The sequence below is a fragment of the Ostreococcus lucimarinus genome, chromosome 7, assembly GCF_000092065.1.
Source record: "Ostreococcus lucimarinus CCE9901 chromosome 7, complete sequence".
NCBI lineage: Eukaryota > Viridiplantae > Chlorophyta > Mamiellophyceae > Mamiellales > Bathycoccaceae > Ostreococcus > Ostreococcus sp. 'lucimarinus'.
Genome location: NC_009361.1, coordinates 156,084 through 183,118, shown reverse-complemented (window position 1 = coordinate 183,118; position 27,035 = coordinate 156,084). Strand labels below are relative to the sequence as shown.

General features: G+C 61.1%; 15 protein-coding genes across 15 annotated transcripts; 5 read left to right on the top strand and 10 right to left on the bottom strand.

Annotated features, from left to right (window-relative positions):
• Positions 1-473: 473 nt before the first annotated feature.
• Positions 474-2,054, bottom strand: OSTLU_87709 (predicted protein; the record flags this gene model as incomplete). Its single annotated transcript, XM_001418595.1, has 1 exon — positions 474-2,054. A coding segment is annotated over one exon (1,581 nt), but the record flags the coding sequence as incomplete, so codon positions are not given.
• Positions 2,055-2,407: 353 nt separating this feature from the next.
• On the top strand, positions 2,408-3,211 carry OSTLU_87708 (predicted protein; the record flags this gene model as incomplete). Its single annotated transcript, XM_001418823.1, has 1 exon — positions 2,408-3,211. One exon carries the CDS (start codon positions 2,408-2,410, stop codon positions 3,209-3,211), a length of 804 nt encoding a protein of 267 aa, XP_001418860.1.
• Positions 3,212-3,334: 123 nt separating this feature from the next.
• OSTLU_16043 (predicted protein) lies at positions 3,335-5,263 on the bottom strand (the record flags this gene model as incomplete). Its single annotated transcript, XM_001418594.1, has 1 exon — positions 3,335-5,263. One exon carries the CDS (start codon positions 5,261-5,263, stop codon positions 3,335-3,337), a length of 1,929 nt encoding a protein of 642 aa, XP_001418631.1.
• Positions 5,264-5,396: 133 nt separating this feature from the next.
• On the bottom strand, positions 5,397-6,839 carry HDA3505 (predicted protein; the record flags this gene model as incomplete). Its single annotated transcript, XM_001418593.1, has 1 exon — positions 5,397-6,839. A coding segment is annotated over one exon (1,443 nt), but the record flags the coding sequence as incomplete, so codon positions are not given.
• Positions 6,840-7,263: 424 nt separating this feature from the next.
• On the bottom strand, positions 7,264-8,203 carry OSTLU_32511 (predicted protein; the record flags this gene model as incomplete). The annotated part of the gene is made up of 2 exons (XM_001418592.1): positions 7,264-7,403; positions 7,477-8,203. 2 exons carry the CDS (start codon positions 8,201-8,203, stop codon positions 7,264-7,266), a joined length of 867 nt encoding a protein of 288 aa, XP_001418629.1.
• A 152-nt stretch (positions 8,204-8,355) lies between these two features.
• Positions 8,356-9,057, bottom strand: OSTLU_92993 (predicted protein; the record flags this gene model as incomplete). Its single annotated transcript, XM_001418591.1, has 1 exon — positions 8,356-9,057. One exon carries the CDS (start codon positions 9,055-9,057, stop codon positions 8,356-8,358), a length of 702 nt encoding a protein of 233 aa, XP_001418628.1.
• A 53-nt stretch (positions 9,058-9,110) lies between these two features.
• On the bottom strand, positions 9,111-11,450 carry OSTLU_32509 (predicted protein; the record flags this gene model as incomplete). Its single annotated transcript, XM_001418590.1, has 1 exon — positions 9,111-11,450. The coding sequence occupies one exon, from the start codon at positions 11,448-11,450 to the stop codon at positions 9,111-9,113; it is 2,340 nt and encodes a 779-aa protein (XP_001418627.1).
• A 495-nt stretch (positions 11,451-11,945) lies between these two features.
• Positions 11,946-13,589, bottom strand: OSTLU_32508 (predicted protein; the record flags this gene model as incomplete). Its single annotated transcript, XM_001418589.1, has 1 exon — positions 11,946-13,589. One exon carries the CDS (start codon positions 13,587-13,589, stop codon positions 11,970-11,972), a length of 1,620 nt encoding a protein of 539 aa, XP_001418626.1. The 3' UTR covers positions 11,946-11,969.
• A 129-nt stretch (positions 13,590-13,718) lies between these two features.
• On the top strand, positions 13,719-14,639 carry OSTLU_35703 (predicted protein; the record flags this gene model as incomplete). The annotated part of the gene is made up of 2 exons (XM_001418822.1): positions 13,719-14,005; positions 14,129-14,639. 2 exons carry the CDS (start codon positions 13,719-13,721, stop codon positions 14,637-14,639), a joined length of 798 nt encoding a protein of 265 aa, XP_001418859.1.
• Positions 14,640-14,834: 195 nt separating this feature from the next.
• OSTLU_24766 (F-ATPase family transporter: protons (chloroplast)) lies at positions 14,835-17,728 on the top strand. The gene is made up of 2 exons (XM_001418821.1): positions 14,835-14,965; positions 15,455-17,728. Exons 1-2 carry the CDS (start codon positions 14,849-14,851, stop codon positions 16,433-16,435), a joined length of 1,098 nt encoding a protein of 365 aa, XP_001418858.1. The 5' UTR covers positions 14,835-14,848; the 3' UTR covers positions 16,436-17,728.
• Positions 17,729-17,779: 51 nt separating this feature from the next.
• On the bottom strand, positions 17,780-18,532 carry OSTLU_6083 (predicted protein; the record flags this gene model as incomplete). The annotated part of the gene is made up of 1 exon (XM_001418588.1): positions 17,780-18,532. A coding segment is annotated over one exon (753 nt), but the record flags the coding sequence as incomplete, so codon positions are not given.
• A 646-nt stretch (positions 18,533-19,178) lies between these two features.
• Positions 19,179-20,711, top strand: OSTLU_16034 (predicted protein; the record flags this gene model as incomplete). The annotated part of the gene is made up of 1 exon (XM_001418820.1): positions 19,179-20,711. One exon carries the CDS (start codon positions 19,179-19,181, stop codon positions 20,709-20,711), a length of 1,533 nt encoding a protein of 510 aa, XP_001418857.1.
• Positions 20,712-21,266: 555 nt separating this feature from the next.
• OSTLU_32501 (predicted protein) lies at positions 21,267-22,607 on the top strand (the record flags this gene model as incomplete). Its single annotated transcript, XM_001418819.1, has 1 exon — positions 21,267-22,607. One exon carries the CDS (start codon positions 21,267-21,269, stop codon positions 22,605-22,607), a length of 1,341 nt encoding a protein of 446 aa, XP_001418856.1.
• A 176-nt stretch (positions 22,608-22,783) lies between these two features.
• OSTLU_12693 (predicted protein) lies at positions 22,784-23,239 on the bottom strand (the record flags this gene model as incomplete). The annotated part of the gene is made up of 1 exon (XM_001418587.1): positions 22,784-23,239. The coding sequence occupies one exon, from the start codon at positions 23,237-23,239 to the stop codon at positions 22,784-22,786; it is 456 nt and encodes a 151-aa protein (XP_001418624.1).
• Positions 23,240-23,742: 503 nt separating this feature from the next.
• On the bottom strand, positions 23,743-26,898 carry OSTLU_24764 (predicted protein). Its single transcript, XM_001418586.1, has 2 exons — positions 26,550-26,898; positions 23,743-26,413 (listed from the first exon to the last, which is right to left on the bottom strand). The coding sequence occupies exons 1-2, from the start codon at positions 26,705-26,707 to the stop codon at positions 23,914-23,916; spliced, it is 2,658 nt and encodes an 885-aa protein (XP_001418623.1). The 5' UTR covers positions 26,708-26,898; the 3' UTR covers positions 23,743-23,913.
• Between the last annotated feature and the right edge of the window lie 137 nt (positions 26,899-27,035).

The window sequence follows — 27,035 nt, the reverse complement described above, 5'->3', positions numbered from 1 at the left end:
AAGACGCGCGAACCTCCGAAAGAGCCGGGCGCGATCCGGGGCGTTGCGTTGGACTTTCCCAAACACGTCGTGAGCGGTCGCAAGCGCGCGGCGCGCGACCAGAAGCAAATAATCGAAGCGCGCGGCAAGAAACGAGCGCGTGCGGATGCGGACGACGCGATCAACCTCGACGATTATAACGACGTTTCCGTCGACGTACTTGATGATGTCGAAGATGACGAAGACTCGTCGGAAGAAGAAGGCGAAGCGGCTTCTGCGAAAAAGAAACGCAAAGGAAAGCGGGGTAAGAAAAAGCCGGCGAAAAATGCGAGCGGGTACTTTGCAAAAGGCCGACCCATGGGGAACAAAAAACAAAAGACGTAATGTGACACTGGATACAGTCGGGAACGTCGTATGTGACACCAGTTTTGAATACATCGTTAGACGAATCAACAATCCATGCTTATTAAAATCTCGACGCGTGATAATTAATCTCAATCCGTAAACGCGCTCTCCGCGAGGTCGATGGCTCTACCGAGCGCCGCCGCCTTGTTGACAGTCTCTTGATACTCACTCTCTGGATTGGAATCCGCGACGATCCCAGCGCCAGCTTGAAGGTGAATCATCCACTCGCGCGAACCGTTAGTTTCTTTGGCCTGGCGAGTCGGAACGACCATGGTGCGCAACGCGAGCGCCATGTCCATCTCGCCGGTGAAGCCTACGTAGCCGATGCCACCACCGTACGGACCGCGACGCGTCACCTCTAAGTTGTCGATAATCTGCATCGCGCGGACCTTCGGCGCGCCGCTGACTGTGCCCGCGGGCAACGCTGCACGGAGCACGTCCCACGGGCCGAGGTCGTCTACTAAGTTACCCGTCACAGTAGAGGAAATGTGCATCACGTGAGAATAGCGTTCAATTTCCATGAGCTTCTCGACTTTGACCGTACCAGCCTTGGATACGCGACCGACGTCATTTCGCCCAAGATCGACGAGCATAACGTGCTCGGCGCGCTCCTTTTCATCCGCTAGGAGATCCACCTCGAGCGCCTCGTCTTCTTCAGGCGTCTTCCCTCGCATGCGCGTTCCCGCTAGCGGACGGTTCACCACCGTGCGCGCCTTGTCGACGCGGCACAAGATTTCAGGGCTCGATGCGACTAGGATGCAGTCTCGACCCTGGTAATAAATCATGTACGGCGACGGGTTGACGACTCGCAAAGCTCGGTACACTTCGAACGGGTCCACGGACGTCTTCCGTTGAAATCTATGGCTGAGAACGAGTTGGAAGATGTCACCCGCTTTGATATGCTCCTTCGTCGCCGCTACCGCCCCCAAAAACTCATCCTTGGTCATCGTGCTATCTTTTGGTTCGCTCGGTCGCTGATTTAGCTCCAAGTTGACGTATCCTTGCTTCATCGGCGGGGACTTGGACGGCTGCAAGTCGTCTATCATCGCGTCCAAAGCGTCCATACCCGTTGTGTACGCCTCGTCGGCGCTCGAGTATTCGTCAACCATCACCCAGTGTACCGCATAGAGCTGTTTTGTGGCGTTATCGAACACCACAACATCCTTATACAATCCGAGATGAATATCCGGCAGCGACCTATCGTCCTTCGGCGCGCCTTCGAAACCGAGCTTGCTTTGATACTGATATCTCACCGTGTCGTACCCCGTGAACCCGACCCATCCACCCGCGAAGCAATCCGGTAACCCGGGCGTCTTACACGCTCGCCAGCTCTCCCCGATTCGCTTCATCACCTCCATCGGATCCCGCTCCGTCGTCGTCTCGCTCGCCGCCCCCCCGCCCTCGTGTCGCGTCACCGTCACCTCGTAATCCTTCGCCGTCACCTCCATCACCGGTCGTCGTCCGAGGAACGAATAGCGTCCAATCTGCGTCCCACCGACGACGGACTCGAGCAAAAAGCTCGGCGCCTCGCGCTCGTCCTCCTTGACGAGCAGTCGATACGCCAGGATGGGCGTCAGCTGATCGTCAAAAATCCTTCGATACAGCGGCACGACGTTGTTCCCGAGCGACAGCGCGCGATCAAACGCCGCGCGTTGCGTCTCTCGCGCCACCGTCGCGGACGCCGACGCGCACACCGTCGCGTGCGCGCGGTGCGACGGCGTTCTTCGCGTTTCGATGCGTCGTCTTCGGGACGGTCCTCGAATCCGACTTCCGGCGCCGCCGCGCGTCGGCGCGGCCGTCGCGCGCATCGCGGTCGACATCGCTCGCGCGCTCGACGGCGTCGCGACTCGAGCGCTCGGCCCGCGCGCGCGGGCGATCGGCGCGCGCGCGTGTGCCGACGGATAAAGCGCGCGCGACAAACCCTCGACTCCGAAATCGAAATCGGCACAGCGTCGCGCGTCGCGTCGCGTCGCGTCGCGCGCGCGCTCGACCGCGCGTCGCGACGACGCGCGCGTGGAAGTCAATGTCGACGTTTCGAGCGACGTCCGCGGAGCGCGGGACGACGCTCACGGGCGACGCGAAGCTCGAATTCGTCTCGCAGCTCTTCGACGTCGTCGCGCATCGCTACGACGCGGTGAACGCGGTCCTCGCGCTGGGCTTCGTCGATCGATGGCGAAGGAAAGCGCTGTCCGCGGGGCTCGTCGCGACGTTCGCGCCGGCGTTCGCGAGAGGGAGAAGGGTGTTTCGAAGAGGAGACTCGGTGCTCGACGTCGGGTGCGGCACGGGAAACGTCACGCGGTTTTTGGAGTACGAGGCGATGAATTATTTAGCGCTCGACGTCGTCGGCGTGGATTGCTCGAAAAATATGATCGAGGAAGCGCGTCGGTTGACGCCGGGCGAGGCGAAGTACGAGGTCGGGAACGCGGGGAAGTTGAGGTTCGCGGACGCGTCGTTTGACTGCGTGACGACGTGCTACACGCTCAGAAATTTCTCCGACGTGCCGGAGACGTTGAGGGAGATGTTCCGCGTGTGCAAGCCGAACGGCACGCTGTTGATTTTAGATGCGTTTCCGCCGACGGGAATTTTCGGCGCGGTGTTGCGGTTGTGGTTGCGCTTCGTACTGCCGCTCGTCGGCGCGTTGATGACGGGCGAAAAGAAGGCGTACGCGTACCTGGGCACTTCGATCGAGCGCGCGAGGACGCCCAGAGAAGTCGCAGACGAACTCGAGGCGCTCGGCGCCGAAGCGGTGGAAATCTCGGCGTTGTTCCCGTTCGGCGCCGCCTCGGCCATCATTGCGCGAAAGCCGTTTGATGGATCGAGTAAATAAATTCACAATCAATGTACCAGTATGTTGTAATGATGTTGTAAGACCGCGAGACGTTGGCACACATAGTCATCCATCCTTAATATTTGTCCTCCCACCCTCGCCTCAAAACGTCTGCGCTGTCGATCAAACCAATACGGTTGGTGGGTTGTCGCATTGCACGCCACCGCGCGGGCCACGAGCTTGGCACGCGCAGCAATTCCCTCCTGTCTTACATTGAGTCGCGCCGCCGCACGCTCCGTTATTACACACGCACGTGGCATCGCTCGGGCCGTTGTTGTAGTCGGCGACTGGGTCGCAACCATCGACGGTGGAACAAATCCACGAAGGGTCGTTCGGAGGCTCACCTGCGCCCGCTTGGCAGGACAGCGCGCAGTCATTATTGCCCTGTCCGCACGAACCACAGACCGAGTATTGCTGAGAGTTCGGACAGTCACCGAGTATCCTGCATAACTCACCCTCTTGGCACTCATTCTGGGCTTTGCATTCGTAACCGACGGTCGCTCCGTCCACGACGTTGGCGCAACACACGGATTCATCAGGGCAGCATGTCAGCCCGCCGCCGTCAACTTCCGGTCCACAGCACACGCCAATAGACTGATCGTCAGCAACGCACGTATCCAAATACTCAGAACCGGCCGGACACTGAGCGCTGGGAGGTTGTCGCGCGCAACCGGGCGGGGGAGTCGGAAGCGGGTCACCAGGGATGCCTGGTTGGCAACTCCAACCAGAAGGACCGTCCGGGAAATCGTAGCAGCAAAAGTTCGGGCCGAATGTGCCGATGGGCACCAGATCGGGGTCCCCGATCTCACAGCACACACCACCGCAGCAAATGCTACCGGTCGGAGGATCGCCATTGCGCGCAGATTGCGCGGCGACGATCGGGTTCACCGGATCCGTGCACTGACTCAACTCTGCTTGCGACGAACACTCTGGAGGCCGCGGGCAAAATGGGTCCGGACACTCGTAGCTTCCGTCCCCCAGAGAGGGGGTAGCTCGGTAGCAAACATTTTCGTCACAGATTCTGCAACACAACCATTCAACACCGTTTTCATCCGGCGGACAACAGACGCCACCGCAACACGTGCGCTCGGAGTCCGAGCGGCACGTCGGCTGTCCCGTGGTCGGGCACTCTGGCGGGGGCGGTGGACACGATAGCCCTTCCGGGATACAAATCGTGTATCCGAGTACTTCGTCGTAGCAACACTGTTCGCCTTTCTCCGCTTTACACTGCGCATCGGAGTGACAGTACGCCGCGCAGTCTTGAAAGCTCGTCACGCACATCAAATCGTCAGAATGCGGCTTCGTCGCGCAACACACTTGATTCACGCCGCAATCGGCGGACGAGGCGCACGTGGTGAGCGCCTCGCATTGTTCGACACTTTCGACGCACGAAAAGTGAGCGTGACCGTAAAATTCGGCACCGGCGTCACAACAAATGCTGCCTTGCGCGCCGAACTGATGCCAAAGACCTTCGCACGATTCTCGTCCTTCGCAAGCGATGATTTGTTGTTGCGTTTGCCAAATGAAATCGTACCACCACTGAAACTGATTCGGTTCCTCTGCGCGAGCGATGCGCATCCGACCGCCCCGAGGATCGCTCACCGCGTGTTCTTGCGCGTACGCGCGCGCGGTGAGGTAGAAGTCAACGCCGGTCTGATCCACTTCAACCGGAGGCAAGTTCGAGTCGCGTCGATTACGCGCCGCGCGACCCGCAGAGCCGCGGCGACGTTCCCGAGGCGAGAAGAACGACGCGATCCAGTCCAAACCGGCTTCGTCCGGAGACGTCGTCGTCGAGCGGCCGTGTGAAGACCCGCGCGACGCGCGGGTCGCGATGAATTCATCGCGCGCTTGCGTGAGAAACGCCTCGACGTCGTTCATGTCGATGTTCGATGTTTCGATGTCCGGGGAATCGCGGGGACGAGACGTCGCGGGCGCGGGCGTCGCGCGGCTGCGCGCGCGCGGCGCTGAGGTCGGCGCGGCGTACGCGCTCGTCGTCAGTGCGAGCGCGGCGAGAAGGACGCATATCGATCGCGCGCGGCCGCGGATGGTCATCGGGAGTCGACAGTCGAGAGTCGAGCCGAGTTGTGGCGAAAAACGCCGATTAAAATCGCCGTTTTTTCTGACGCGACACGTCTCAGTGATTTACTTTCACGTCTCAGTGATTTACTTTACTTTTTTACATCGATTAAGTCGTACAGACGGCGCCCACGGCAGTGGAGGCGGACGAGGAAGAATTTGCGGGCGATTTCGAGCGGCGACCGGTGGGGTACTCTCGCGCGGCGCCGACGACGGTGGCGCGTTTCGCGATCAACGCCGTCGAATTCTTGTACTCGTCGCTCTCTAGCACGGGCCAGTGCTCTGCGAGCAGCGACGCGAGCTCGCGACAGAGCTTGATGCTTGATTTCCTCGGTCGAGACCGCGATGATATAGGCTTCGGTTCATCGCCGAGTAACGCTCGAAGCGTCGCCGTCGCGCACGTGGCGAGCGGGCGAAGGGCGTAACCACCTTCAAGAGCGACGACGACGCGCCCGGTACCGATTTCAATCAAACGCTTCGTCATGTGCATGTAGCCCGTGGGCGATACCATCATACCTCCGAGTGGATCGCCGTCCGCGGCGTCGAATCCAGCGGCGATGATGATCAAATCTGGAGCGAAAGATTTCACCACGGGCTCGATGACGACGTCAAACGCGGCCAAGTAATCGGCGTCTCCCAAGCCCTTCTCCGACCACGCAACGTTCACATTCGTACCGCCTTTACCAACCTCCGCTACAGCACCCGTGCCCGGGTAAAATCCATCGCCGTATCGATGCAACGATACGTACATCACGCTCTCGTCTTCGTACACGATGTCCTGGATGCCGTTACCGTGGTGCACGTCCCAATCGATTATCAGGACTCGCTCGCACAGTTTTGTCTCGATCACCGCTCGTGCTCCCACGACGGCGTTATTGAAGAAACAAAATCCCATCGCTTGTCCGCACACCGCGTGATGTCCCGGTGGTCGCACCACCGCGAACGCTCGGTCTACGTCTCCTCGCCCCACCGCCAAACACGCCTCCGCGACCGTCCCCGCCGCCATGCGCGCCCCCTTCGCCGTATGCTTCGTGAAGAAGATGTCATCGCCGAACACGTCCTCGCCAGTCATAACTTGTACCTTCTCTCCATCGACGTCGAACGCCGAATCGACGAACGCCACGTGTTCCTTCGTGTGCGCGCGCGTCAGCTCCGCCTCCGTCGCCTCTCGCGCCTCCAGCCGTTCGCATCTCAAATCCAGTTTCTCCGCCTTGATCTCATTCACGACGACCCGATGTCTCGCCGGCTGTTCGAAGTGTCCCTCCTTTTCGTGCATTTCCATCGCGTCGTCGTACAACAACCCCACGCGGCGCTTGCGCTTCGCCGGCGCTTCGTCGCGCTCGAGCTTCACCGCGGACACATCCACATCCGAGACGCTCACCGTGCGCGCGTGCGCGTGCTTCCGCAACGGCGGCGGTGTTTGCACGCGCGTGATCGGATGCTGTTTGTCCTCGCTCGCTCGCAGGCCGAGCGCGCCGAGGCCCGACACGAGCGCGTCGACATCGTCGACGTTGACGCGCGCGTGGTCGAGAGCGACGGCGCGCGCCTTCACAGCGGCCACGCGCGCGAGGACGGCGTCGACGCGCGCGTCGACGAGCGACGCGGGATTGGTCGTTTTCGGTGGTTTCTTTTTAGCGGACGACATCGCCGGACGACCGCGTCGCGCGCCGCGCGGCGGTGTCTGCGGTTTTCGAGCTGTAACGGTTTTCTGCTGACTAATTAATCTGTACGACGCGCGTCTTCTATGGGATTCGCGCGCGACCAGAGCGCGGCGAGAGGGTTGAGATGTTTTCTCGCTTCGGATTTGCGCGCGGGAGGCGTCGACGTCGGGGACTTCGCTTTCGGCTGGGGCGCTGCGGCGAATAACGCCGCGATTGACTTGGCGGACGGCTTCGATTTTGATGGACGCGAACGACGCGTGCCGTACCAATCATACGCAAACTCGCCGACGGCGTCGTCGAGCGCGAGCGCGTTCGTCAGCGGAGCGTCGCGCCACTCGGTGCCCCAAGTAACCCAAATAGGTCCTCGCGTCGGTTTGGGATCGAGCGCGCGCACGCGCTCGCTCCAAAACGAAATTTCTTCTTCGTCGAGCACGCGCTCCGTCGTCCCGTGCCGTCTGTGAACGCGAATCAAACATCCCCAGTCGACAGTGCGTTCCAATCGCGTGGGCATTTTTCGTCGCACCGCACCGACGGGTAAACCAGTTTGTTGTCTATCACGCTGAAACGTTTCGTGCTCCAACTCATCTGCGGCGACGAGCAATAAATCATGTTCGCGGCACCAGCGCACCGTCTGCGTGCCGACATCGCCCGTGATCCAATCTCTGTTCCTAAACTCCACCGCCGTGCGTGCGCCGTTCAATCGCGACTGACACTCCAACGCGTGCGCTCGAAGCGCGTCGCCGACGCCTTGCGACAGATGAAATTGAAACACCACGCAGCCGAGCTTCCCAGCCTCGACGATCGGCGCGATGGCATCGTTCCAACGCGCCCACAGCGCATCCTTCGCCCGTGTTGGCATCGACGAGTACGCGACGCGCCCCGAAGGCGTCGGCGGGAGCATCTCGCGTACGTCACGCGGCAGCGAGCGTGCGTCGACGGTCGACGCGCACAGCCCGCCGAACGCCTTCACGAGGAACACGAAACCGTCCGGCGTCGCGTCGACCCAGCGCTGGACGACGTCCCTCGTGGGAATGGCATACGTGGTGCTGTCCACTTCGACGCACCCGAAACGCTCGGCGTAGCTCGGCAAACGCCTTTCTCCGCTCGACAGCTCGTTGGGCGCGTAAAAGCTTAAATTTTGGCTCTTCGACGCCCAACCGCACGTGCCGTGCACGAGACGACCGTGGAGCGCGGACGAGTCGAACGGGGACGACGACGTCGCGTCGTCGACGTCGGGTGGGTTTCGCGGGCGCATGACGCGCCCGCGCGCGTCGCGAACTGCGGCTCGACTCGGGCGACGTCGAGCGCCTGGCGTGAATGTTGGTTGGCTAATAAAAATGCGCCGTGGACGGCGCGCTAGATGCTACGGTCGCTATTTCTTCGCTATCGGCGCTTCTTCGATGGGCGCTACTTTTCGCCGGCGCGCACGGAGATGCGACACTCTGGGTCGCCGCGCGCCATAGAGGACTCGAGCGTCACCGTCGCCGACTTGGCGTCCAAGCCCGAAAACCACACGTCCACGTCCAGGGAGCAACACGTCGTCGCCGTTAAAAATTCCATGTCGCGCTTTTTGAAAAATTCGCGATACGTGCACGTGCTCGTCACGAACTCGCCGTCTTCTCGTCTCCAAGCGCCCGGCGCCAAGTCATTCGTGACGTTGCCGACCATCGACGCGATCGTCGCGATCGGGTCCCTCGAAAGCATGAGCGCCCCTCGAACGAGTCCACCGTTCATGGTTTGCGCCGTCCGCTCCGCGCCGGCGTGCGTGCGGATCAAATCCATCGTCGCGTCGTCGTTGCCGAGGTACGGTCGCGTGCACTCGTACACCGCGCACGCTCGTGCGGCGGTCTTCGCGTGCGTCGTCTCGACCGCATCGCGCGTGAACGACCCATCCGCCGTCTCGGCCTCTAAAATTTCGCTCGCGCGCGCACTGATCGACTGCGCGATGGACTCTTCGCGTCCACTGAGTTGAGGAATCTTCTTCATGGCGTCTGTGAGCGCCCGCGCGAAGGCGGCGTGCTCGACGCCGTCCAGCCACGTGCGGGCGCTCTGCGGAAGCCAGTGCGTGGCGTACGCTCGCGCGAAACCACGCGCGATGGGGCGGTGCATGACGCGTGAAGTGCGGTCGGTGGTTGACTACATTTTCTTTTTCTTCGTCGAGGCTACTTTTTCTTCGACGCGCGATGCGCGCGGGCGGCTCTCGACGCATCACACGCGCACGCGAATGTCCAAATACTCGCAAAAACATCTTCGGGCGATTTGCGCGTCTCGCCGCAGAGCTCTGCGAATCGCGTGAACTCGGCGTCGACGCGCTCGGCTTCCTTCGAGAGCGCCTCGACATCGGAGTCCAAGTCGACGAGCAAGCCATCGAAGCTTTGAACGCTCGACTTGTCGATTTCGCGTTTAATTCGTTGCGCACCGCTCGTAATCTTGCGAATCAGTCCCTCGAGCTCGGCGCGCGCGATGCGGCTGGCGGCTTGGCAGGCGCCGAGCTCGTTCGTCAGCGAAATTTCACCGTCTTCTCGGGCGTCGACGAGTTCTACGACGAAATCCAACAGCGTGCACCCACCTTTGGCCGTCGGCGCGGTCGTTCGAACGTCGCTTAGCTTGTGTAACGAGTCGAGTGTGATACCATTTGTGCTCGATCGCGGCCCACCCGCGTTCATAAAGTTTCCCACACGTAACGCCACGGCGAGTACCTTGCGAAATCCTTCCGCCTCTCTAACTTGCGAGCACGCTTGCTCGATTGCCCGCAAGCCAGAGTAGGCCTCACTCATCATCTCAGGAAATTGTCTCGCGTACACCAACGCCGCGATTTTATCGGGCAAGCGCTCGACTTTCGTCGCGAGGTCCATGAGAAAGCGTTCCGGAGCATTCAAAACCGTCGCATCGCCCTTAAAATTCTGCATTATTTGGAGCTCCTCTTCCGTCGGTTCACATTGAAGCAAAACCGCAAGCCTTTCGAGCGTGAGTGTACCTTCCGGATCACCGGTCGCGATGGCCTCAACGATGCCTTCCGCGCTCATGGGAAACCGCGAGAGCATGATGGCTATGTTATTCGAACGCGGAATCGGAATTAGCGTCGGCATACCCGTGACGTGTTTCGGCTTTTCAGTCAGCGCCTTCTTGCTCGCATTCACTCGAATCTCGAAAGATTTAACGATCGCTTGTTTTTCCTCCTCTCTTAAAGCACCGACGTCGCTGTTTATATCGCTCCACCACGTATTTTGCGTCACCGTGAGTTTGTCCCAGTAAACCTTCCGCAAATTCGGGCCTTGGGCTAGCGGCGGCGCTCGAGGCGTGAGCGATACGGAACGAAACTGCACTACTGGTGGCGGCGGTGGTGGCGGTGCGCCTGGGGCTGGTGGCGTTGCTACTTTCGGCATAGATGCCGATGAGAGCTTGAATCCTGGCGGCGGCGGCGGCGGCGGTGGCGGTGGCGGTGGCGGTGGCGGTGGTGGTGGTGGTGGCGGTGGCGGTGGAGCACACTCAAGTGGTGCTTGGGAGGGTGATGTAGGCAGCGCGGGTGGTTCAGCTATCTTTGATCCCGCGTGCGTCTCATTCAGCGCCGGAGTGGTTTGCACGGCGATATCAGCTTGCCTTTTGGGTTTGGCTTCGGCATTTTCTGCGAGAAACATCAAATCGAAGAAGTAATCGTCTGGAATCAGAGTTTCATCCGTGCAGTCCATCTGATCTCGTGTGATCCGCATTACACCTGCTTTAGAATCACCCATTGAGGTCTTGAGATGAATGAAACCCGTGTGAAACGCAAATGTCATCACCGGAGAAAGTTCGTCGCGGGTTTCGTCGCCCGTCCAGTGGAAGATCGATATCACGCAATCGCCATCGAGCGACAGTCCTATGGCGGTTTCCACGGACAACGTGTTGGATTCATGCCCCGTCCGAACAAGCTCCATGCCTATCGGCGATAATCCGTGTTTCGAATCGTGCCAATCCGGAGCTAATCCTTGCGTAGCGCTTTTGCCGACCACGCCAGTCGATTGGCAAATCACTTTCGCGTAGGGCCGCCAACCACCATTATGAATCGATAAACCGCCGGCGATCACCAACCGTTTCAACCTAAGCCTATTCTTGGGGATGCACTCTTTACCGCTTTCTCGACTCGTTCGAATGGCGTCACCAAAGTATCCTCCGTACCGGATCTGCGCTCGCGACGGCGCCGCGGCTCGATGCGCGGAAAACGCGCGCGGAGGCACGGTCGGCAACTCTTCAAACGCCATATCGATGTCGAACTCACTCGACGACGCACGGTACGTCTCGAAGCACGCGACAACATATCGCAGTATTCTCGCCGCGTCCGCGCCACGCTCGACTCGAACGTGAAAACACACCACGTTTGATTCGCTCATCGACAACCAATTCTTCGCGCTCGAGCACGCGCTCAAAATAGAATCTAACCCACCCGCGCCCACGCCCGGCGGGCCCCAAAACGTACAAAACTCCACGACGCAATTGAAGTCGTCGTACATGCTCTTATCCATCAACAGCGCGCTGTTCAAAGAGATTAGGAGCACCGTCCCCGGCGAGAACGCCTCGTCCAACGCGCGCGCATTCTCTCGCAGCGCCGTCCTGTACGCCCCGTCGCCTTCATCGCGCGCGCCCGTGTACTGGAACGCCAGCACGCGGTCACCGAGATACGTGGGGAGGTGGAGATAAGGCTCGGCGCGCGGCGGCGGGCGAGGAGGGAACGAGAAGATTCGCGACAAGCCGCCGCTCGACACATCGTTCGACGTCGCCGCGCTCGTCGACGCGGTGGCGTGCGCGGCGACGCGGGACTCGTGCGCACCCATGACGTCGAGTCGCGCGAGTTCGGGGCGCGACGCCGCGCGACGCCGCGCGGGCGTGTGCGGGCGCGAGCGGGCGCGGGGACGCCGCGGCGTAACTGTCTCGTCGAGCTCGGCGGTCGAAAATCGAGAAACGCGCGACGGACGGTCGTCGTCGAATAATCAATACGAATAAATTTGAATTACTACGACGGCGATGCTACGGCGTGCGAAAGCTTAGAGCTTGGATATCGGTTGCTCCTCGCCCGGGTCGTATTGGTGCGACTCGATGTACGCCAACCAGTCCGCGTGCGTGGACACCCCGCTCGGGGCGCGACCGAGGCCGGATTTCACAATCATCTCGCAAATCTCCGCGGTTAACGTTACTGAGACTTGTCTGATGGAGTTCATGTCCGGGAATAAATGGCCGGCGTCGATCTCCGCGTCGGTTGTGATGGACGCGAGCGATTCGGCGGCGGCGAGGAATAAATCGTCGGTGATTTGCGACGCCCCCGTGAGAGCGGCGGCGAAGCCGAGCGCCGGGAAAACGTACGCGTTGTTCGCTTGCGCTGGGAAGACTTTTACGCCATCTCGCGGGCGCACGACTGGATCAAACGGCGACCCGCTGGCGAAGACGACTTTGCCGTCGCTCCAAGCCATGGCTTGCTCAAACGTGCACTCTGACTTCGACGTGGGATTGCTCAGCGGAAAAATGATTGGCCGCTCGTTCAGAGCGCACATTTCCTTGACGACGTCTTCCGTAAACGCCCCGCCGATCGTGCTCACGCCGATTAACGCCGTGGGCTTGACGGCGGAAATCGCCGACAGTAAATCGGGCTGATACTCGACGTCGTGCGCGAACGCCACCTTGTGCGGCTGCAATCCATCCAGACGACTTTTGCAAACCAGACCCTTGGAATCCATGAAGTAACATCGCTCCATGGCTTCCTTGTGCGACATCCCAGTCTTCTCCATCGCCATGGCGATGAGCTCGCCGATGCCGACGCCCGCCTCGCCGGCGCCGTAAAATAAAACCTTTTGATCCTCCAGTTTCCCTTTCGTCGCTCGCAACGAGCTGAGCAGCGCCGCGAGCGTGATCGCGGCGGTGCCTTGAATGTCATCGTTGAAGCACGGTCCCGTCGTGCGATACTTTTCCAAGATACGAAACGCGTTCGCGTTGCCGAAATCCTCAAACTGCACCAAACACCTCGGCTGCCACGCCCGCATCTCTCGCATGAACTCGTCCACCAGCGCGTCGTACGCCTCCCCCTTCAGCCGCGTCCGTCGCAATCCTTTATAATTCGGGTCGTCCAGCAATCTCTGATTATTCGTCCCGACGTCCAGGCACACCGGCAAACACGCCGACGGCCGCACGCCCGCGCACACCGTGTACAACAAAATCTTCCCCTCGCTGATCCCCATTCCGCCCGCGCCGAGATCACCGAGCCCCAAGATCCGTTCTCCATCCGTCACCACCGCCACGGCGACGCCGTCGTCGGCGCGCGCGCGACGATCGACCCCTCGTCGCTTCGCCGCTTCGCCGTCGAGCCCCTCGCGCGCCCTCGCGCGCGCCGCCGCCGCCCGATCCCAGTGTCCTCGCAGCTTCGCCCCCACGCGTCCCGCGTCGTCCGCCGTGATGTACACCCCGTTCGTCTCGATGCCCAGGCGGTGATACTTCTCGCACGCCTCGCCCACGGTGGGCGTGTACACGAACGGCATGAGCTCGAGCGGTTCGCGCACGAGCGCGCGATAAAACGTCTCCGCGCTCGCGCGCTGGAGCTCGCGCAGGTAGACGTAGCGCTCGAGCGGGTCCGCGATCGCGCGGAACGCCTCCATGGCGCGGCGCACGCGCGTCATCGCGTCGTCGCGTCGCGCGCGCGCGAGTGACGGTTCGCGCTGGCTGACGACGCGAGAACGCGACGCGCGGCGCGCGCGCGCGAGGCGTCGCGGGGCGTCGGCGACGCGCGACCGCGACGCGCGCGCGCGATGACGACGGTCGCGCGCGTCGCGCGCGGTGGATGGGACGTCGAGAGCGCGTCGACGCCGATCGCGAAAAGAGCGCGAATAGAGCAAGTCGAGACGAACGTCGACGCGCCGACGACGCCGGAGATGCTGTTCGACAGCGCGCTCGAACTGCGACACGAGAGCGGCGTCGCGCTGAGGTTCGAGGCGGAAGACGCGCTCAGGGAGTGGGTGAAGCTCGGGTTGCCCGCGATCGAGGTCGCGGCGGCGAAGACGTGGCGACGGTCGCACGTCGAGCGGTTCGGCGATGCGTCGATCGCCGCGACGAGGGACGCGCGAGGCGGGGAAGGTGTCGGCACGAGTGCGGACGGCGCGGACGGCGCCGCGTTACCGCCCGGACCGTCGATGACGTCGTGGAATACGACGGAGCGAAGCGCCGAGTACGACTGGACGTTTACGACGCCGTACGGCGGCACGGTGACGACGACGAGCGATTCGAATCGCCAGCCACCGACGTGGGAGCTCACCGACAGACGCATTGATCGCGCGATGCTCACCGAGAGAGATCCGATACTGATGTACGACGAGCTGACGCTGTACGAGTCCGAGCTCGACGACAACGGCGTCGCCCACCTCGGGCTCAAGGTGCGCGTCATGCCCAAGTGTTGGTTCGTCTTGCTCAGATTTTGGCTCCGCGTCGACGGCGTTCTCATTCGCCTGTTCGAGACTCGATTCTTTTGCGATTTCACCGAGGTCGATCGCACCGGCGCCGTCGTCGTCGTTCGCGAGACGCAGCGCCGCGAGGAAACCTGGGACGCCCTGCACGCGCGCGGCGCCCCGTGCGATCCGACGCAATTTCCCGACGCCGACCAAGCTGCGAGCGTACTCCTCGCCGCGGGCGGTCCGGTGGACATCGTCACCCACGCCTTGACGATCGCGCCGTGATCCGAGCCGCCGCCGCGCGCGCGTCGTCCTCGACCCCATATTTCAATGCGCACTCGCCCTCATTTCCCCATATTTAAACACGCACCAAACCTCGTATACAATCCCACGAGATCCCCATCACGAACACGCGACCCCTCGAAGCCGCGCGATCCGGCGGGCGAATCTGCGCGCCTCGGCCGCATACACGCGCGCGCCGAACGATCGACTCGATGTCCGCCGTCGCCCACACGTCGCTCGCCATGAGCAAGGCCACCGCCGTGCGCGGTGCGTCCGTGAAACGGTCCACCGCCGCGCAGCGCGCGACGGCGCCGCAGCGATCCCTCGTGGTGCGTGAACGACGAACGACGCGACGCGCGAACGACGCGATGGCGCGCGATGGGACGGGCATCGGGATTATCGCGCCGCGCGCGAGGACGCGCGCGCGGGCGAGGATGATCGCGCGCGGGATTCGGTGGAGGAAAATAGTGCGCGAGAGATGGCGTCGCGGGGCGACGCGCGCGCGCGCGAGGGACGCGCGGCCGGGCCCGGTCGTGGACGTAGGGTCTGGTGAGGATAACGCGGATCGGATCGCGGCGTCATCGGGAGGGCGCGGGCGATGGCGACGCGCGTCGGGGGGCGCGCGTGCGCGCGGGGGCGCGCGGGGGTTGTGTGGTGATCGCGCGCGCGATCGGGGGGCGCGGCGCGCGGCGTGCGCGCGCGCGTGGGCGCGGGCGGGGGCGGGACGATCGTATCCAAAGAGGGTTTTGCGCGCGCGCGAGACCGACGCGAGACGCGAGAGACTGACGGTGATTCGTACGCTTTATGACGATTCGTAGATTCGCAACGCGAGCCCGAAGGAAATGCGCGACCGCATCGCGTCGGTCGGTAACACGAAGAAGATCACCGATGCGATGAAGCTCGTCGCGGCGGCGAAGGTGCGCAAGGCGCAAGACGCCGTCATTGGCGCGCGCCCGTTCTCTGAGTCTTTGGTCAAGGTTTTGTTCGCCATCAACAGCCGATTGGCTGGTGAGGATGTGGACGTGCCGTTGACGAAGATGCGCCCGGTGAAGACGGCGATGCTCGTCGTCTGCACGGGTGATCGTGGTTTGTGCGGGGGGTTCAACAACTTCATTATTCGCAAGACGGAGCAGCGCGTGGCGGAGCTCAAGGCGCAAGGCGTTGAATGCAAGCTCATCACCGTCGGTAAGAAGGGTGGTGTGTACTTCAACCGTCGCAAGGAGCAATACAACTTGGTCAAGCGCTTCGACATGGGTCAAGCGCCGTCCACGCAAGACGCGCAAACCATCGCCGACGAAATCTTCGCCGAGTTCACCTCGGAGGAAGTCGACAAGGTCGAGATGATTTACTCCCGATTCGTTTCCCTCATCGCTGCGGAGCCGACCGTGCAAACCATTTTGCCGCTCTCCAAGGAAGGTGAGGTGTGCAACGTTGACGGTGTTTGCATTGACGCGGCGAACGATGAAATCTTCAAGCTCACGACTGAAGATGGCAAGTTCGCCGTCAAGCGCGAAGCGTCTGACACGGAGGTTTCTGAGTTTGAGGGTGTCATGCAGTTCGAGCAAGACCCGAACCAAATTCTTGATGCCCTCATGCCGCTGTACATGAACTCCCAAATCCTCCGTGCGCTCCAAGAGTCTCTCGCCTCTGAGCTCGCGGCGCGCATGAACGCGATGTCCACCGCCTCGGACAACGCCAAGGAGCTCAAGAAGACCTTGTCTTTGGTTTACAACCGCGCTCGCCAAGCGAAGATTACCTCGGAAATTATCGAGCTCGTCGCCGGTGCCTCCGCCGCGTAAGCCACCGACCATTCATTTCCTTAGAAGGGATTGTTTGTTTCGTTCGCCGGTTTCCGCGCGCGCGAACGCACTAGAAGCGCCTGTCTGCGCCCGATTTCTCACGCGCGCCGCCGCGGCGCGAGCGTCCATCGCCTCGATCATCGCTCGCGCCCGACGCGTCTGTCGAATCAGTCGCGCGACACTTAGCACATAATCACTATTGCAATCAGCAGTTTGAACCAACTCTGAATCCTCGCCTTCGCAGTCAAAATAAGTGCGACCGACCGCCGATCGGCACGTTACGATCGAGCCCTCTCGCTCGATCGCCACACGGTGCCTCGCATCGCTCGACCGCGCGCGTCGTCGCGAATCACCAACAATGCGCGCCAGCGTCGACGCCGCGCGCGCTCGCGCGCCGACGCCATCGCGCGCGCGGCGCGGCGGCGACCGCAAACGTCGAACACCTCCGGTGACGATTCTCGCCGCCGCGCGCGGTAACGTCCGCGTCGACGCCATGGCGATCGGCGGTGGACACACCCATCATCATAATCACCACCACGACCACGGACACGGGTGGTTCAAGTCGCGCGCGGCGCGCGATTTGGAGAAGTGGCACAAGACGCAAGAGGGACGCGCGGCGTTGGAATTGGCGGATCGAGAGACGCGCGGCGCGGCGTCGACGAAGGCGCTCCAGATGGTGAAAGATCACGTCGCGAACGAAGCGCCGAAACCGGATACGCTGGTGCACCACGCGCAGCCGCATGAAATCGACCAGACGACGCGATGGGTCATCGCGACGTTTTTGAACCGGTTGATTCACGTGCCGATGATGAATCCGATGACGGAACAAATCATCTGCGTCAAGGCGGTCGACTGCATCGCTGACGCTATCGAGCGCGAGCTGCGCCGCACTGGCGCGGGTCACTTTTTTAACGACGCCGTGGAGCACGAACGGCGAGGTGACCTCGAGGAGTGGTTGAACAACGTGTGCGACGATTTGAACTTGGTCATAGACGTGCCGATGTTGGACGAAAGGCAAGAATTTGATTGTATTCACGCCGTGATGTCGATCGTGACGCATCAATACTTGGAAGCAAAGAAGAGGGACGAAAAAGACAATCCAATCAAGCACAAGTGGATTTTGCTTGTGAACATGCTCGGCTAAACGATGTGTGTATGTATGTGGCTGACGCACACGAAAGATAGCTGTAAAATAAGTTGAACCCACTAACCGGCGCGAGAATTAGCGTGTATTTAACCTATGTGATATCACATAGGTTATTATCAATAATAAGAGTGTCATAATCTACATCCTTCGTAATCGCGCTACAAGTATCCGTATCCCGGTAGACTCGAAGGGGGCGTGCACGTCGCGCGAACCGCGTCCAGGCTCGCGCCTTGCTCCTCGCGAAGCTTCAACCGGAACATCGTCGGCCAATTCTTGCCCGTAACGTACAAGGCATCAAGTTTTTCGTCGTACGCGATCCCATTCAACACATCACCGCGGCCATCGTTCGGGGACGCTTGCTTCAATCCATCTAAATTCACCCACGCGGTCACTTTGCCGTTCGCGGGATCGATTCTCGCCAAGCACGGCCGCTCGAGGATATTGGCGTACACGTCGCCTCCTATGGTCTCCAATTCGTTCGCGAATCTGATGGCTTTGCCGTCATCCGTGATGGTCATCGATCGTTTCAACTTCAACTTCGCCCCGTCCCGTCCGGGGACGTCGAGCACGTGCAACTTGTCGCTCGCGTCCGTGACGTACAGCTCGCCGTCGAGCGACGTCAAACCCCAACCGTCCGACAACGGCGTCTCAAACGTCCACTTCTTCGTCACCTCACCCTCCGCCGTCACCGCGTACGTGAACCCGCGATTAGACTTCCAAGAAATCACGTGCACGTCGTCGCCCACGCGCGTCAGGCCCTCCGCGAACGCGCCGCCCACGTCCGCGCCCGCGCGTCTCGCCCCCGTCGCCGTCGTCGTCGTCCGCACCTCGCTCGGCGTCCCGCCCACCGCCCCCGTGCTCTCGCACATGATCCCGTCTCCGCACGTCGTCAATCCCTGCGTGAACGCGTTCGCGTCGTGCGCGTGCGCCTCGACGACGTCGTACGAGAACACTCGCGGTTCGCCGTCGTCTCTCGCGCCGCGCCGCGCGCCGAGCGCCGCCGTCGTCGTCGTCGTCGTCGTCGTCGTCGTCGTCCGCGCGAGCGCCAGCAGCGCGCACGCGACGACCGCGCCCGTCGCCGCGCGCGTCGTCGTCGTCGCCTCGCGTCGTTCCCTCGCGCGCGCCATGTCGACGCGCGCGACGAGCGCGTCCGTCTCCGCCTCGCGCGCGTCCGCCGTCGTCGCGTCGTCGTCGCTCGGCATCGACGACCGCGCCTCGAGCGTCGCGATGCGACGCGACTCGCGACATCGCGACGCGCCGTCGTCCGTCATGTCCCGCGACGCGACGCGCGCGCTCGCGAGCGTCCTCGACGCGGTCCCGATGCCGCCGCGCGCGCGCGAGCTCGCGCGGGCGGCGCTCGCGCTCGAGATCGCGCTCGTCGACGAGCGCCGGTTTTGGATCGTCGCGCTCGTCGCGGCGGTGGTGCTGCGCGCGCTGCGCGCGACGCGCGCGCCGAGACTGCGCGTGACGCTGACGGACGAGGAGGCGCGCGGCGTGGAGGGCGCGCGGTGGGACGCGAACGCGGCGTGGCCGACGGACAGCGTGCCGTGCTACGATCCGGGGAACATGCGCGCGCTCGGACCGAACCTGCCGGCGATGCGGGCGGAGGAAGTGCGAGAGAGAATCGCCAAAGCGGCGAAGGCGCAGAGAGAGTGGGCGAAAAGCTCGTTCGCGACGCGTCGGAAGCTGCTGCGGGTGATACAGCGGTTCATATTGGAAGAGCAGGATACGATTTGTCGAGTGAGCGCGCGAGACAGCGGTAAGCCGTTGGTGGACGCGGCGTTCGGGGAGGTTCTGGTGACGCTGGAGAAGATTCGATGGCTGTGCAACGAGGGCGAGCGGTGGTTGAAACCCGAGAAGCGATCGACCGGGGCCATGATGTTTTATAAGAAGGCGCGGGTGGAGTATCATCCGGTGGGCGTCATGGGCGCAATCGTGCCGTGGAATTATCCGTTTCACAACGTTTTCAATCCTTTGGTGGCGAACTTGTTCGCGGGGAACGCGCTCGTCGTCAAGGTGAGTGAGTACGCGAGCTGGAGCTCGCAGTACTACGGTCGCGTCATCGATGCCGCGCTTGATGCCGTGGGAGCGCCGCGCGACTTGGTGCAAATCATCACCGGTTACGGCGAAGCGGGCAGCGCGTTGGTCACTGGCGGTGTGCAAAAGGTAGTCTTCGTCGGATCCACTGGCATCGGACGTAAGGTTATGGAGGCAGCGGCGAAGACTTTGACTCCGGTCGTCCTCGAACTCGGTGGTAAAGATCCGTTCATCGTCTGCGCAGACGCGGATCTCAAGCAGTGCGTTCCCATGGCGCTGCGCGGCGCGTTTCAATCGTGCGGTCAAAACTGCGCGGGAGCCGAACGATTCTACGTGCATGAGAAGATTCACGACAAGTTTTTAGCCAAAGTACTGGAGTCGGCGAGGAAGTTACGTCAAGGATGGGCGCTGAGCTCGTCCGTGGATTGTGGGGCGATGTGCATGCCAAAGCAAGCGCAGTACGTGCAGTCTCTCATCGACGACGCCGTCGCACGTGGTGCGACCGTCCACGTCGGTGGTAAGATCGAACTGGGCGCCCAGGGTGGTCAGTTCTACCCTCCGACAGTGATCTCTGGCATCACGCACGATATGCGAATCGCTCGCGAAGAGGTCTTTGGTCCCGTGCTCGCCATCGTCAAGACAAAGAGCGACGAGGAATCCATCTCGCTCGCGAACGACTGCGACTTTGGTCTCGGATCAAATGTTTTCACGCGCTCAACGAGACGCGCAGAAAAGCTTGGCTCACAGCTGGAGGCCGGTATGACTTCCATCAATGACTTTTGCTCGACGTACATGGCGCAGTCCCTTCCCTTTGGCGGCGTCAAGGAATCCGGCTTCGACCGCTTCGCCGGTATTGAAGGACTCCGCGGTTGCTGCGTCCCGAAATCCGTCGTCGTCGATCGATTTCCATGGCTCATGAAGACCAATATCCCTCCTCCGTTGTGCTACCCCGTGGCGGATAACGCGTTTGCCTTTTGCAAGGCGCTGTCGCGCATGTTCTTCGGCTTGAACGTCGCGCAACAGTTCGGTGGATTGTTGTCGCTCGCCAAGTGCTTCCTCATGCCATCGAATTCTTACACCAAGTACGATTAAACGAGTAACGCGCTGTAGTCCCTTGCAATCATCGACCGTTCATTCCACGCCGCGCGTCGCTCCCTCTAAACGCTCGACGTCGCGTCAGTCGCGGCACTCTTCGCCGCGGCGCGCGAGATGAAGCGTCGACCCTTCCCCGGCTCCTCCCCGCCGCGAGCGTCGCGAGGGGCGAAAATAACGTCCTCCGCGCTGACTCTCTTCATCGCCGCGTGCGTGTACGCGCTCATCGTCGACCGCGTGACGCCACACTTTCCAAAAGATGAAGATCCCACCGCGGCTTCGACTTTAGGACGCTTCAGCGATGAGCGTGAGGTCGAGGCGTACGTTCGAGAGCGCGTGCAGAGTAGAATCGACGCGTACGATGCGCGGGCGGCGGCGACAGAACGCACGAAAGCGGTGAGACGTGGCGAGAAGGGCGACGGCGTCGCCGGGACGGAACGTCGAGCGCGCGACGACGACGACGAGAGCGATCGGGCGCCGGCGAAAGTGATCGAGGAAGGCGAACGCGACGAGCGGGGACGCCTAGGGGAACAAGGCGCGCAAACGGCGCGCGTGATGGATGATATCTCGAGTAGGGATGGGTACGACGCAGAGGAGTGGCGAAGGATACGCGACGCCGAGACGCCGGAAGACGAGTGTCACGAGTTACCTCAGAGCGATTACTGGGGACCACAACCTCTGACTCAGTCGGTCGAGGGAGTATCGATCACCGTCGCGCGAGATTGCTGCGAGCTGTGCAAGAAGACGGCTAAATGTCAGTTTTGGAGGCACGATCCCGCCAAGCCGAACGAGTGCTTCACCGGGACTCTGATAAATGATTATCTCCCTCCGATGTACGGTGAAGAGCACAACAGAAAGACAACGAGTGGAGTATTATATCCGAAGAAGTCAAGGTATGACGCAGAGAGCACAGAATTGAAGACATGCGTGCATACGATGATTACGAGTAACGGCTCGCCGTATATGAATTGGCAGACGCGTGTGTTCTACCAGACTTGGAAGAAAGCAGCGAGCGAAAAGGATAGCGTTTTACGACATTTCACTAGAATTTTGCATCGTTCAACAGATGATAGCTTGATGGATCTCGTCCCGACATGGCGCGCCGATCCAACGCACGTTGAATGCGATAATTCTTGCGACTACGCGGTGAAGGATCGCGCGCGAGCCATCGCTGAATGGATGAAGTCGGACGATTCTAGGCGATGTTCGCACATCTTGATGGCGGAAACCGATTATTTGTTTATTCGTAGCCCACCACCGAGCGTCTTGCTCGCCAAGGGTATTTCGTACGGATTTTTGTTCGGGTATATTGTACCTTCGTACCCGGACGCCAAGGAGGCGTCGGTGTTGTTGCACGATGTGTCGAAGGATGGCCCGTTGAAGGACGTTTACCAAACTGGGAATGCACCTCAGTGTATACATCGAGATGATTTAGAGCGTGTCGCGCCGGTGTGGGCGGATAAAGTCGAGTTCGGGGAGTCGAACGAGGTCGTTAAGAGAGTGTTTGGATGGGTAAGAGACATGTATGCTTGGTCCTTCGCCGCGGCGGCAGTACGACCGAAGCTTGAGTTCGAGCTCCCACCCGTACCGTTCCAGAAACTTATGATACAACCACCTGCCGATATCGCGATTGGCCAGAGTTCGGTGATGCACTACACATGGGGCGCCATCATTTCGAACAAAGAGGACCACGAGGTCTGGAGATTCGACAAGCGCGAATACCTCGGCTCGTGGGACTCTCTGAAGAAAATCGAACCGCTCCCACCCTGGGACGCCGAGCAAGAATTCAAACTTCAAGACAAAAAACGAATCCAAAAGTCACAGTACGAGGTATTGGACAAAATGGTGGAGATTTTCAACGAAGCTGTCGACGCCGTCGTCGCAGGCGACGGGTAATTTAGGCGCGCGCTTCAAAGTACATTTCGGGCAGCCGATTGTAAAATTACAAGACAAAACAATTGTCGTCACTGAAAATTAACTAGTAACGTCTAAATTATCATCCCGCGTTCGACGCGCGTATTAGAAAAAGATAGCAGAATCCACATTGACGCACGAGTTCGCCGCCAAACTGATTAGTCAGAGTTGGCGATGTTAACTCGGAGCACGCGCCCGTCGACATCTTGGCCGTTGAGCTGCGCCACAACCTCATCGGCTTCGGCTTCGCTGCTCATGGTGACGAAACCGAACCCACGCGAGCGTCCAGTCTCGCGATCGGTGATCAACCGGCTGTCCTCGACGGAGCCAAACTCGCCGCAAAGGTCCTGCAAATCGAGATGATCCATACCCCAGGACAAGTTACCAAAGTACACTCGTCGGTTATCAGCATCACGGTTGCGCTGAGGTCTGCGTTCACCATCCATACGCATCGGTCGGTCCCGGCGTTCACCCGCGGTTTGCGCCTGGGACACGCGCAACTCTCGTCCGTCGACGTCGACGCCGTTCGTCGCCGCCATCGCGCGTTCCATGTCTTCCGCGCTCGCTAACGTCACGAACGCGAATCCACGGCTTCGTCCAGTGTTCCTGTCCATCACCACGCTCGCTTCGACGACGTTAAATTCACCAAAGATCTCTTGCAAGTCCTCGTCGGTCGAGTTCCAGCTCAAGTTGCCAATGTAAAGCTTATGCTCCGCTTGCGCGCCTTCCTCGCCCTCGGACGCCTCGGCGACGACGGAAAATCCTCGTGAAATTTTCATTTCACCGTTTCGTCCGTTCACGCGCGTCATCGCGGGCACGCGCGCGCGCGTGGAGGTGATCGTCGGGAATCGCGCGCGCACGGCGGCGGCGGTGTACATCGTCGCGCTGGCGCTTTGCATCGTCGGGGCGGCGGTCGTCGTGCGGACGAGAGAGACTGGGAGTATTTGTTTGGTCTTGAGCGCCTTCGTGTAGGCGTCAATGACGGTTCGCGCGCGTTGCATCGGCGACAGTCGCGGAGTGGCGATTATTCGTGCTTAGGTTTACCGCCATGTGCAGATATTTACAGCGCGAGGAGAAGCGGCGCGCGGTGGACCGCGGACGCGTGAGCGAACGTCGTGCGATGTGTGATGATGGTGATGATTACAAAGCCCGCGAAGGCGAGACTGGATCGCTACTTGCTGAGAGTTCAGGTTTACACAGACGCGCGACGAACGGGCGAGCGAGACGCCGCTTGCGGGCGACTCGGCTCGGCTCACTCGAGGCGGCGACGAAGAGGATGTGCGTCGATTCACGCCCACCCAACGGCGTTCGTGACGCGCTCCTTGATCGTTGCGATGAATCCTGGAGAATTGCCTTTGATTTCACCGCTCGCGTCGGCGTGTTTATTGAGCGCCTTGCGCCTTTTCGTCGACGGCCAACCGGGAGAAAGCAGGGCGGCGGCGACATCCGTCGGTGAAGGAGCCTCGTTCTCCTCACCAGAAGCGTTGCGCTTGGACGTGCTCGGAGCCTCGTTTTCAAAGTTGACGTCATTTCTAAAGTGAACCGTACTGTGTCTAGTCTTCCGTTTGATGGAATCCGGACCCGCCGCGACGTGTTTTGGCGGCGGCGGCATCTTCACAGGACGAAAGTGACCCGACAATCTCGCAGCCTTAGTAGCCGCACGATCACTCGCCTTTTCTCCAGCCGTCATTTCGTTCGCAATCTCTGGAACGGATGCCATGCGCGGTAACCGAATCTGCGGTGCGTTACGCGTACGTCTACCCCGCGCACTGAACAGTTGACCGTTGGCGCCAGCCACATCCTTTCGCAAGTTTGGAGAAGCAAATCCCAGAGCGTCGTCTTCGTCATCGCTCCCGTCCAAGGTCTCTCCACCGCGACCTGAAGGAGACGCGAAAAATAAGCGAACGGGCGCAACACCAGTCGGCGAAGCATGACGACTACGAGCACCGCGAATCGGGGCGACGTCGAACGTCGCTCCGGCAGCCTCCACTCCGGGCGCCGAAGCGACGCCGGTCGCAATACCAGTTTCGGCTTGTCCAGTCGCAGACTTGGGCGCAGTTATCAACTTGCTCGCCGCGGTCGTGCTCGGAGCTGCATCACTCGGAGCCACTTCCTTGAGCGCAGCGCGAGTGCTTCTGCGAGACGTGCGCGGCATTGAAGCGGTTCTCTCAGCCGACGCCTTTTGCCTGCTCATCAAAAGAGAGTTCACAAATTGCGTCACTGGCGTCGGTTCGCCGGTTGCGGCCACCTTCTTCGCAGACCGCGTGAAAATCTTCGACTCTGTTTTGTTCGTCTTGAATTCTGCGGGCGTCTTTCCAAATGCGCTTCCGATGAGCCCACCGAGAGAGTCCAACCCAGAGAGGGACATCATGCTGCCGGTGGACGCGATGTTCGGAAACGCTCCTGGAGTAAACTTGAACGTGCCCATTCCCGTCGTGGGTGGCGGCATACCGTCGTACAAATTAGTCTCGGCCTTTTTATCGCCGGGCGTGCATAAGGAAGGTAGATCAGCCGTGTTCAGCGCGTCGCCCAAGATCTCCTGCGCGGCAAGATATTCGGGCGTACCGAACATACCCGCAAACGGGTTCGCGCCAGCACCGGCAGCTTTCTCATCCGGCGGCGTCCCCAGGGGAGATGGCATGATTGCATTCAACTGAAACTGTAAGTCTTGCGAATCTTGCGCAGAAACACCGAGTACAGGCATACCGAGCGCGAGATCTTGGAGCGCCGTGTTCACGGTGGTGTCGAAATCAAAGTAGCCACCGCTTCGAGCCGACTTTGTCCTCTTCACCGACTTCGATTCGCGTGCAAGCTGCGCCTTTTGCGATACGGTTTGCTTCGGGCGCTTCGACGGAGCCGGCGCTACACCTCCCTTGGCCGCCGCGCGCTTGCCTCCCACCTTGTCACCGTTGTTGGTCTGGGTTTGCAACGGCTTTCGCGCGTTTTGCTGCGTCGCGTCGTCGAGGCGACGATTCTGGTTCGCCTTCCCGGCCGGTTGCGGGCAGTTTGCTGCTCGGAAAATTTCTCGCAAATCATCCTCGCTCTTCTCTGCCGTTTCCTTCCAACCGTTCCACGAATCGCTCAATCCACATTTCACGCGCATAGCCGCCGCGCCCTTGGGCACGTCGTTATTCGCCAACACGCGAATCGGTCCTGAGACGCCGCTCCCCACAAACTCGTTCGTTTCTTTGGCGTACAAACCAAAGAGCAAACGGAATGCCTTGCACTGATTCGGTCCGTACGCACACACGTGATTACTCGCCTCGTCGATGGAGATGAACAAGTTTCGTGAATCCTTCCACTCATTCTCCGCCGTCGGTTTGGCGTCGGGTTTCGCATCCTTTTGCGAAGCCGCACTCTTTTGCGTCCGCCCTTGCTTCCCAAACCTCTGAATCGCGCTCAAAATCGGCCCATCGCAACCTTTCACGCACTTTTCCCGCATCACCGGCAACCATGAAAACCCTCGTCCATCACTCACGCCCTTCGTCTTCCCGTCCCGCGCGCCCGCGCCTCGCGCCTCGCTCGTCCCGCGCGTCGGCTCAGCGTACACCAGGTACACCACCGCCCGCGCCGTCTCTCCGTTATACATCCGCAGCTCGTACTCCAACGCCGAATTTCGAAACTCTTCCGGCACATCATCCCCGAACGGCGCCTCCACGGCTTCAAATATCCTCGCGCCGCGTCCCTCTCGCGCGCGCTCGCCCGCGCTCGCCCGTCCCTCCCGTTGGCGTTCAAACGCGAGTTCGACTTGGTTGTAACTCCGCTTCTTCTTCCCGAGCTTGTACGCCCTGCGATCGCGCGCGCCATCGACCGGTACGACGTTAAGTCAGTCTTCGCATCCGCGCGTCGTCGCGCGTCGCGCCTCCTCGCATCGCCGTCCGCGCCGCGCGTTCGTCGCATCGCGCGCGCATTCAAATCACGCACCGCACTTCGTGGTCGAGCGCCTCTCCGCGCGCTCTCGCGTCGCGCTCCTCCCCGCCCACGTCCTCGATCGTGCGCACGGGGACGCAGATAAAATCCCCGAACGGCGTCATCGCGTCCTGTCGCGCGTGCACCGCTCGAGGCGCGCGCGCGCCGGGCATGGCGACGTCGCGCGGAATCGATGCGTTGCGTCGCGATGCGCTGCGAACGATGCGTCGCGCGGTCGTGCGTTTCCCGCGCGATCGCGCGATCGACGATCGGCGATCGCGCGCGAGAGATTTACGGTGCGCGCTTTACGCGGGCGCGCGTCGCGTGCGTTTCGCGCGCGCGCGTGGCGTCGGACGCGACCGCGTCGTGCAATGCGGCGCGCGGTGCCCGCGCGACAGCTCCGATGGGCTTTGAAATCCGCACGCGCGTCTAATTGGATATACGGGTATACGGGTGTATTGTGGAGTTTTATATAGCGCATCATCCGGAAAGTGTACGACA